General features: G+C 34.7%; 1 protein-coding gene across 1 annotated transcript in view; it reads left to right on the forward strand.

Annotated features, from left to right (window-relative positions):
* Window positions 1-1,502, forward strand: part of LOC107608319 (NEP1-interacting protein 1) — a 2,880-nt gene extending 1,378 nt beyond the window's left edge. The window contains exons 3-4 of the mRNA XM_016310148.2: window positions 192-353; window positions 1,274-1,502. Coding sequence (XP_016165634.1) covers window positions 192-353; window positions 1,274-1,420 — 309 coding nt within the window. The 3' untranslated portion in view covers window positions 1,421-1,502. The remainder of the gene's footprint in view (window positions 1-191; window positions 354-1,273) is intronic.

The following is an 11,881-nucleotide window of genomic DNA, read 5'->3' on the forward strand; positions in this document are numbered from 1 at the left end:
ATTTTCTCTAAATTTCTGTTTTTTATTAATATTTAATAATTATTGTTAGAATTAATGAATTTTAAATAAGATAAATTTAAACTTTTTTTTTTTTGTTTTTAGTCTCTCTAGTATTACTGTACATTAATAGGGAGAAATATCAAATAAAATTGTTGGAAACAAATAAAATTTTGCTCATGAATTTGTTTCAGATGAACACAGCAGAAACAAGTTCACAGAGAGAAGTATCATCAAATATTTATGAAAACAAAGGGGTTACAGGGATGGCACAGAGTGTAATTCTGAATCTTCCATTTCAGAAATTTAAATCCAAGAAACTAATGTACATGTCAAGCTGCTCAATTTGCTTCCAGGTGAGAGAAAATCTCTTTCAACAATTAATGCACTTGTTTCCCAAAATAGAATAGGACAAGAAAAGTAGAGAAATTTTGCATATCACAAATAAGAACTCAAAATTTCTATAACTAAAAATTATTCATTTATTTTTCTTGTTACTACACTTTGCACTTTAATGTGAAGTTTAATTGTTCTGGAAAAATTTTAAGTGTAATGGAAACACTAATATTTCCAGTTGTTTTAATAGTTGATTTCAATTAATATATATTATATATATTTTTTTATAATTCAAATCAACGGTTAAAATAATTGGAATACGATATTTTTGTTACACTTGAAACTCTTCCATATTATTATAGTATTAGAAAAATTTTAAGTGTATCGATGTTCCACTTGTTTTAACCGTTGATTTCAATTAATATATATTATAGGAAGAGTTTTAAGTGTATCAAGAACATCGATGTTCCAGTTGTTTTATAAAAAAGTATATAGAACCAACTCTAAATCAGCTAAGAATAAAACAACTTAGTTAATTATAAATATAGTAATTAGTTTTATTTATTTATGATTTAAAATACTGGTTATTAAATATTTTACCACATTCAAATTAGGAGGAGATACGTTCAGTATCATTGCAACGTGAATCACAGAAACGGATTCAATTAGCTTCCGTCTCTTCATCCTCCTTCTCTCTCCAAATGCCTAAAACATGATAAATCAAAAAACAGATTTAGAATCATCTAATTTATAAAAAAAAAAATATCTTAATACTTAGCATAAATACCATCTATATAGAAGTTTTGAATTCACCTAAAAATGTTTAATTAGTTTTTGACTGGAACCATTTTGGTTCCTAGCATTATTGTAAATAAATATATCTGATCACCAAACTAAATTAGCTAATGCCTTTTCTTTTACATTTGGATTTAATTTGCAGGATTTTGAGGATGAAGAATTGATTAGGATACTTCCAAAATGTGGCCACATTTTTCATTTACAATGTATAGACAAATGGTTAATCCAACAAGGATCATGCCCTATGTGTAGAACTCATGTTTCTTCTTATCACATTCATCACTTGTAGTGGTTGATCCATTTTTCATACTCAAAAAGTTCGTAAATAATAATTTATTAATTACTACTTAATTAGTAGTGATGACAAGTTAGTGCTTCTTGTTGACTCTACTCAAATTTTATCTCCTACAAATTTTAACTTTATTTTTCAAAATTGAGAGACTGAATGTTGTTGTAAAATAAATATCAAATAAAGAAGTATAAATAGAAGACTCTAGTACTATAATTACTATCTCAATATAATAAAGATGATTAATATTGCTATTAATATTATATGTAAAGAGTAATAGAAAAGAGTGTTTAAAATACTTATAAAATAAAAGAAGAGAAAGAATTGTAGTAGAAATATAAAGAGAAGAGTATTTGATTGCAACATAAAGAAAGAATTGATTTCTTATTACTTGCTTGTGTATCGAAGCCTCAGCCTTATTCTCCTATTTATACTAGTAAAAAGATTCACTTTACAAATATTGGGAAAGCATGCAAGCATGCACCGCATAGCCTTTAATATTTGTGCTTCCCAATAGAACTTCAAAGGAAGAATAAATCATGCTGAATAGATGGATATGGACATCCATATCGTAACACTCCCCCTTGGATGTCCATTTAGGATTATGCCTCGTTAAAACCTTACTAAAGAAAAATCCAGTGGAAAAAAAACCTTAGTGAAGGAAAAAGAGTACAATATCCTTTAGTGATGGGGACTGCCTCATTAAAAACCTTGTCAAGAAAAACCCAATGGGAAAAAAACCTGATCAAGGAAAAAAGAGTACAGTCTCCCCCTATTGCCGACATCATTTAATGTCTCGAAATCGGCGCATCCCAATCTCATGTACCAATCTTTCAAAAGAGGATTTTAGGAGTGACTTTGTGAATAAATCTGCCAGATTGTCACTTGAACTGATCTGTTGGACATCAATTGTCCCTTGATTTTGAAGATCATGAGTGAAGAAGAATTTGGGAGAGATATGCTTTGTTCTATCACCTTTGATGTATCCGCCCTTAAGTTGAGCAATGCATGCTGTATTATCTTCAAACAGGACAGTTGGAGCTATCTTATGATCAATCAGTCCACATGATGACAGGATATATTGGATCAAACTCCTGAGCCAAAAACACTCGCGACTTGCTTCATGAATCGCTAGTATTTCGGCATGATTAGAGGAGGTTGCTGCTATCGTCTGTTTCGTGGATCTCCATGATATAGCTGTACCGCCATATGTAAACAGGTATCCTGTTTGAGATCTCCCTTTATGTGGATCAGACAAGTAGCCAGCATCTGCATAGCCAACTAGTTGCGACTTGGATCCATAGGGATAAAACAATCCCATATCAATCGTCCCATGAAGATATCGAAAAATTTGTTTGATTCCACTCCAATATCTTCTGGTTGGAGAGGAACTATATCTTGCTAGTAAATTCACCGCGAATGATATATCGGGTCGCGTATTATTAGCAAGATACATTAGCGCTCCAATGACACTAAGATATGGTACTTCAGGACCAAGGATATCTTCATTTTCTTCTTTAGGACGGAATTGATCCTTCTCCACATCCAAAGATCTTACGATCATTGGGGTACTCAAGGGATGTGATTTATCCATATAAAATCTCTTCAAGATCTTTTCTATGTATGTTGTTTGATGAATAAAGATCCCACTTTTTATATGCTCGATCTGCAGGCTGAGACAAAACTTAGTCTTTCCAAGATCTTTCATCTCAAACTCTTCTTTTAGAGTTTTTATAATTGTTGGAATCTTTTCAGGAGTCCCAATGATATTTAAATCATCAACGTACACAGCAATTATAATGAATCCAGATGCTGATTTCTTTATGAAAACACACGGGCATATATCATCATTCTTGAAATCGTTTTTGGCCAGATACTCAGTAAGACGATTATACCACATTCATCCAGATTGCTTTAGACCATATAAAGATCTTTGCAATTTGACTGAGTATAACCCTTGCGAATATTCATTGGATAGTTTAGATATCTTTAGTCCTTCAGGGACTTTCATATAGATATCCCGATCTAATGAGCCGTATAAATAGGCTGTTACCACATCCATTAAATGCATATGCAGTTTATGATATGCAGATAAACTGACCAAATAACGCAATGTTATCGCATCCACTACAGGGGAATACGTTTCTTCATAATCTATACCGGGCCTTTGTTAAAAACCTTGTGCCACAAGTTGGGCTTTGTAGCGCACAACTTCATTTTTCTCATTTCGTTTTCTCACAAATACCCACTTATATCCAACAGGTTTTACATCTTCAGGTGTACGGACTACAGGTCCAAAGACTTCACGTTTTGCAAGTGAGTCTAATTCAGCCTTCATGGCTTCTTTCCATTTTGGCCAATCATTCCTTTGTTGACATTCTTCGACTGATCTTGGCTCAAGATCCTTATTTTCATGCATGATATTTAATGCCACATTATATGCAAATATTTCATTGACAATTGTCTTATTTTGGTCACATTTCTCTCCTGTAAAGACATAATTTATCGAGATCTCATCATTTTCACAATTTTCAGGTACCTGAACGTCTTCTGGCGTTATATCAGAATTTTGGACAACTACAGGTGTCTCTACTATGTCTTTTCCAACAGGAATCATATTTACCTCTTTTCTCTTTCGAGGATTTTTGTCTTTGGAACTGATAGGCCTGCCACGCTTCTGGCGTGTATTTGCTTTAGTGGCTATTTATCCTACTGGGACATCAATTCGAATTGGGGCATTTTCCGCCCTGCCACGCTTCTGGCGTGAATTTGCTTCAGTGGCTACTTGTCCTACTAGGACATCAATTCGAATTGAGGCATTTTTCGCTGGTATATAAGACTTGGTTATCCTCTTTGTATCAGAAAATGCATCAGGCAATTCATCTGCTATTCTTTGCAAATGTATAATCTTTTGAACTTCTAGTTCACATTTCCCTGATCAAGGATCTAAATGCATCAAGGATGATGCATTCCAATTAAGTTCCTTTTCACGAAGCTTATTCTCTCCCCCTAATGTTGGAAATTTTGATTCATCAAAATGACAATCTGCAAATCGGGCTTTAAATACATCTCCGGTTTGTATCTCAAGATACCTCACTATAGAGGGAGAATCATATCCAACATATATCGCCAATTTTTTTTGGGGTCCCATTTTGGTGCGATTAGGTGGTGCAATGGGAACATATATCGCACATCTAAATATTCTTAAATGGGAAACATTTGGCTGCTGGCCAAATGCTAATTGCATAGGAGAGAACTGATGGTAACTCGTTGGCCTCAAACGAATAAGTGCTGCGGCATGTAAAATAGCATGCCCCCAAACCGAGGCTGGGAGATTTGTTCTCATAAGCAAGGGTCTAGCAATTAATTGGAGGCGCTTAATAAGTGATTCTGCTAACCCATTTTGTGTGTGAACATAAGCTACTGGATGTTCAACACTTATTCCATTAGCATACAATAAGCATCAAAAGCTTGGGAAGTAAATTCACCAGCATTATCAAGACGAATTGCTTTGATTGGATTTTCTGAAAATTGTGCTTTTAATCGAATAATTTGAGCCAGTAATCTCGCAAACGCCAGGTTGCGAGAAGATAATAATCACACATGTGACCATCTCGAAGATGCGTCTATCAGGACCATAAAATATCTAAAAGATCCACATGGTGAATGAATAGGTCCACATATATCACCTTAAATCCTTTCTAGGAATTCAGGGGACTCAAATCCAATCTTTACTGGTGATTGCCTTAAAATTAACTTTCCCTGAGAACATGCAGCACAACAAAATTCACTAGTTTTAAGAATCTTCTGGTTCTTTAGTGAATGTCCATGAGAGTTTTTAATAATTCTCCTCATCATGGTTGTTCCCGAATGACCCAATCTATCATGCCAAGTTATGAATTCATTTGGGCTAGTAAACTTCTGGTTTACAATGGCATGTGATTCAATTGCACTAATCTTGGTATAATACAACTCAGATGAATGTGAGGGTAATTTTTCTAATATAACTTTCTTATTTGAATCATGAGTTATGATACATAAGTACTCATGATTTTCCTCATTCATTGTCTCAATATGATATTCATTTCGGCGAATATCTTTGAAACTCAACAAGTTTCTTAGAGACTTGGTAGACAACAGTGCATTATTTATTATGAATTTTGTTCCTCCAGGAAACAAAATTATAGCTCTTCCGGAGCCTTCTATCACATTGCCCGAGCCAATAATAGTATTAACATATTCTTCTTTTGGCACAAGATGGGTAAAATATATATCACTTTTAAGAATAGTGTGCGAACTTGCACTATCCGCAAGGCAAATATCTTCAAGATATATCGTTGCCATTTTTCTTCAAAGACAAATGATAATAATAATAAAATGAGTAGAAGTACATGCACAGTAAAATTATTCACATGAATACTTAACAAACACATATACATATCAAACTATTCCATCATTGATCAAATAGCCAATATTACCTTCAGAATCCTTAAAGAAATTAGATACATCATAATGAGTGGTGGAATTTTCATAATTTGAAACAAAAATTGTTTCTTTTCCTTTGTCATCCTTTTTCAAGGATACTTGATAAAGATCAACTAGGTGCCTTGGGGTACGACAGGTACGTGACCAATGGCCCTTTCCACCACAACGAAAGCATTTATCCTCAATTGATATACTTTGCCCATTATTTCTTTCTTTATCCCACTTCTGGTGAGATCTTTTCTTGTGAGCATAATTTTTTTTCCTTCCATATTTTTTCTTGTTATCAAAATCTTGCAATTTACCTCTTCTGGGGTTATAATTTGCCGCATTTGCTTCAGGAAATGGGGCGGCGCCATCTGGGCGCGCTTCATGATTTCTTAAGAGAAACTCATTGTTGCGTTCAGCAACAAGAAAGCAAGAAATTAGCTCAAAATATTTTTAAATTATTTTTCTCGATACTGCTGCTGCAGGAACACATTCGAGGCATGGAAGGTTGAGAAAGTTTTCTCTAACATATCGGGCTTGAGGAAGTATCACATAATTGTACCTTTCTTCAAGGTCTTTCCACATATCTGCAGGATCTTTTAATGTGGGATATTCACTTTTCAATCATACGTCAACATGACGACGAAGAAAAATAATGGCTTTGGCTTTATCCTTCTGGGATGCATTATTTTCAGCCTTAATGAAATCTTCAAGATCCATTAAATCAAGATGGATTTTAACATTTAGTATCCATGATAAATAATTATTTCCAGATATATCAAGAGCATTAAATTCAAGATGAGAGAGCTTCAACATAATAAAAATTTGTTACCTGAGTCTTCCTAAAAATTTGATCAGAGTCTCGTGCTGATAACGTGTTGTAAAATAAATATCAAATAAAGAAGTATAAATAGAAGACTCTAGTACTATAATTACTATCTCAATATAATAAAGATGATTAATATTGCTATTAATATTATATGTAAAGAGTAATAGAAAAGAGTGTTTAAAATACTTATAAAATAAAAGAAGAGAAAGAATTGTAGTAGAAATATAAAGAGAAGAGTATTTGATTGCAACATAAAGAAAGAATTGATTTCTTATTACTTGCTTGTGTATCGAAGCCTCAGCCTTATTCTCCTATTTATACTAGTAAAAAGATTCACTTTACAAATATTGGGAAAGCATGCACCGCATAGCCTTTAATATTTGTGCTTCCCAATAAAACTTCAAAGGAAGAATAAATCATGCTGAGTAGATGGATATGGACATCCATATCGTAACAAATGTTGAATTATTTATTTTTATTTATTTTAAATAATTAAGAAGTTGTATCTAGTTTATCTTTCTAAATCTTGAAGGCTTAAGATATTTTGGTTATTCCAGCTAACATTTTTAATTTTTTTTCATCCATAATTTTTTTTAGGTAAGTAATAATATATCAACAACCTCAATTAACAGCTTATGAAAAAGAAAAGAGCAATATAGAGCAAAATATATATATATATATATATAAGTGAATGGTCCAAAGTTATTATTATATGAGAGATTATTGAAAAGTATAACCAAATTACTCAAATTAGGATTTTTATTTTTTTTAGGGTTTAAATGCAAATAAAGAAAATATCAAATTCCCTCTTATCTTTTTTCGTTAAATATCTTTATCTCTATAATACTAAGGTCATCATTATTTGTAGAGTGTTACTATTGATAAATATTTAATTTGTTAAGGTCTTAAAGGTTAAAATATACTAATTAGTAAGTATAGATTTTCAAAATCTCATTGAAAGAATTAGAATTTGTTACTTTTTTTCGGGTACTAATTAGTAATTTATTTATTAATAATAATTTATTGCATATTATTTATTATTCTTATTAATAGAAAAATTCAGGTATTTTTTATTGATCTCTTACTTAAGTTTTAGGTCCAGTTTGAGTATGTGAAAAAATAATTTAAATAATAAATGGCTATATTAAAAGTAGCTTATAAATAAGTTATTTTGTATTTGAGTTTTTTGTTCTAAAAGTACTTATTTTATAGAAATGTGATAAAAAATAATAGTATTATGAGAGAAGTCATTTTTTTTAACTTCTCTATAAGCTCCTAAATAGCTTCTTAGAAAGCTGTAATTTGGTTTTGAAAATTGCACCAGACATTAATACTATTACTTTTCATAAGTTAAAAGCTAAAAAAAGTTACTTTTGAAACTTCTCAAACGAGTCCTTATTCTTTTTAAATTATTGTTTCACATATTAAAAATAATTTAAATAAAAATTAATACATTTAATTCAGGACAATTTACCTATATAAAATAAATAGAAATTTACCCAAATACAACAATTAAAAATTGGTTACTTGCTTGTCCTATTGCTACTTTATATAATCCATGGAATCCCTTTCACATTTTAGTAGAAACACATAAACCGTGGTACTCCTTCCACGGTTTATGAAAAAAAGCTTGTAGGCATAAACCGTGGTACTCCTTCCACAATTTATGAGTAGCTATATATATACATAATTTGCGAAACCAAGTGACGGATTACATTGTTTACATTATTGGCGGGTTAGAGTTTTTGGAAGTGAGCAGTTGGGAGAGAATCCAGGGGCATCAAGACTCTGGCGTGGTGGAGTCATGGAAGACCAAAATCGCATGTACCAATTGAACGGCGTTGCTCACGTGACTGGAAACATTGACCAAGAGGTTAGTTTTGAATATGTTAAAATTTCATTAGTAAGGAGTTAATTTGTTTTGTTAATTTATGTGTTAGAATGTTATGTGTGCTTTGTGTAATTCGTAAGTAATTTATGTAGTGATTTGTACGTTAAATTTTATTGTTGAAATTTGATTTTTGGCGAACTAATTTTTCGTCAGTGAGCCATGTTTTATTTTTTAAATTTGATATGTGTCGAATTAATTTTTTCGCTAAAAACCAAATTTTTTTAAAATTTATTTTTTGCGAATTAATTTCTCTGTGAGTGAACCATATTTTTTTTCTAATTTGATATGTGTCGAATTAATTTTTTCGTTAACGAACCATATATTTTTAAAATTTCATGAGTGTCGAAATAATATTGTCTTCCACATGTTGCAGCCGACTAGGTGGATTTCCTATGTTAGGAGACAACAGAATATGCCTCTGCATGAATGGATTATACCGTATTTGAAAAATATGGGTTTGTATCACTTGGCTAGATTGAACAGTCACTGGTTCTGGGTTGATGAGGCTCTACTTAGCGCATTCATTGAGAGGTGGCGTCCTGAGACGCACACCTTCCATATGCCATTTGGAGAATGCACCATCACTTTGCAGGATGTGGCATATCAACTGGGTTTACCCGGAGGCCGCTAGTGGGTGCCTTACTGACTTTGAGCAACTGATGGACAACGAAAGACTAGCATGGGACTGCTTTCAGAAATTGTCCGGTGAGCTACCGCCACCGAATAAAGTCAAGCAGATGACGGTTCACTTCACATGGTTCCATAAGAGGTTTTGGGTTCTCCCAGCAGATGCGAGTGAGGAGACAGTGCGTATATACGCACGTGCTAACATTATGATGTTGTTGTTGTCTTAGCTGTTTGGGGACAAGAACGTGAACCGGGTTCACCTTCGATGGTTGTCATTCCTGGCATCGATGGACGACTTGGGAAAATATAGCTGGGGCTCAGTTGCACTGGCCTGGTTGTATAGATGTATGTGTCATGCGACAAACAAAAACGTTGTTAACTTGGCCGGACCACTTCAGCTACTACAGTCCTGGATTTTCTGGAGGGTTCCTACTCTGAGACCTAGTGGTTTTGACATGTTTGGATTTCCGCTGGCCTCGAGGTATGGATTAATGTTTTGTGTGGCATACATGCCTATTTTGATGTACAATCGTCATGGATGAAGACGACGTCATGACATGAAACATAAAAAGGTATTACGTTAAGGATGGTATTAAACAAGTACAAGGAACTTAAACAACATCTAATCTTAAACGACTTAAACATACATTATACAATGAACTTAACAACAATAGAAAAAAACATCATAGCATCTAAGCATCCCTGGCAGCAGTATGTCCTCGCTGGTCACAATTTCTGCACGTATGACTGGGCTGACGGAAGAGCCCACAGCGCTTCGGTTGGTTAGGAGTAGTCTGATCCATGCTTCCTCGGATTCTGGTTGACTTTGGCAATCCATCTCTTGCACACCTCATATTAGGGTCTGGAATGACAATCGAACCATCGTATGGCGGCCAGAGTCCTTCTGGGATAGGGGGCACAAACCCTTCCTTGTACACATTGAACACCTCAGTCATACGATACACATCATGAGCATATGAGGCCTAATTCAGACGCGAGTGGGCGCAACATGTAATGGCGTGACAACATGGGTAATGCAGAGCCTGAAAATAGCCACAGTCACATGTGTGATCCCTAAGAGAAACTCGATAGCTACCAAGCGAGAAGTTACTAGTAGGCGTCGTCTTAGCCACGGTATACTCGGACTGGTGCCTGTCGTACAAAGTGACGGTGAAGCATCTCGAGTCTCTCATGTTGCGCTCTATTACTTTCACCAACGTCTGACAAAATTCATGGCCAGTCCCTAATTGCGCCTCTGCCATCTGTCCCCGGACCACGAATAGCTCTGCAAGCCTTATGTAAGTGGACTTCACCAACGAACTTACCAGGAGGTTCCTTGTACCCTTTAACATAGAATTCACACATTCACTAATATTGGTTGTCATATGGCCAAACCGTCTCCCGCTATCCTGATACTGGGTCCACTTGTCATATTTCATTCGATGGGTCCAATCATACATAGCTGGATTCTCAGTCCGCATAATGTCAAACCAGTAATCAAACTCTGCTTCAATCTTGGCATATGCAGCATTCACCAACAGTCTTCTCGCGTCTTGACCTTGAAGCTCAGGCTAAAATTCGCCGCCACATGACGAATACAGAATGCTCGATAAGCACGTGGAGGTATCCAACCACTATCGGAGGCCCCAATTATATCAACAGGCTCCTGGTCTGAGTCATCATCCCGCATTGCATTCTCAACTCGGTCAGGTTCTCCCAACCCTACAACATCAGGAGTAATGCCAGGATCATTATCCACCTCACATGTCTGCTACCGGACCCCACAACTCTCGAATGGTACAGAACTAACTGCCTCCATACAGTCTAAATCAGCCGCAAAGGAAGGAGATGCAACGTATGGAACAGTTGGTGGAGTTGCAACCATAGAACTAGAAGGACCGCCCATGGCAATCGAGTGATGAACCAGAACTGATGCCCCTGAAGTCTGAACTATCAACACCGACCTCCAACTTCGCATACAGCTCGTGTATTCTGACCTCTGAAAAACTCCTACGACAATGAAACAGAACCCAAATATCTTTATCGGCCGCTATCACAAACGTATCATACTTCACACTGGTTGACACAACTGCGATAGAGATCTTATAAAATAACTTTTTCACCCACTTGCTCCCAAATACCTCAAGTTTCTGCAATATGCTGTTCTTTAGATATGACAAGGTATTTGATGAACTGATAAATACATTGAAAAGTTCTCTATCAGTGAACTTCACACCGTATTTTTTGCTTTTATGAATTTTCTCAGAGCAATTCACTAGTACTTGGAAACTCTCATCCTCACTTACCATTGTGAAAATGATCCTCTTCAACACAATTGATTTTCACCGTGTATATATAGAATTTTTACTCCTCATAAACCGTGGAAGGGGTACCACGATTTATGTGTGCATGCCCCTATTCATAAACCGTGGAAGAGGTACCAAAGTTTATGTGTATACTGCTTTATTCATAAACCGTGGAAGGGATACCACAGTTTATATATTTCTACTAAAACGTGAAAGGGATTTCACAGATTATATAAGCAAGTAACGAATTCTCAATTGTTGTATTTGGGTAAACTTTTTCTCCATATATTTCATTTACGTAAATTGCCCTTTAATCCATTGATAATCATTATTATTAT

The sequence above is a fragment of the Arachis ipaensis genome, chromosome B07 (assembly GCF_000816755.2).
Source record: "Arachis ipaensis cultivar K30076 chromosome B07, Araip1.1, whole genome shotgun sequence".
In the NCBI taxonomy this organism is placed as follows: Eukaryota; Viridiplantae; Streptophyta; class Magnoliopsida; order Fabales; family Fabaceae; genus Arachis; species Arachis ipaensis.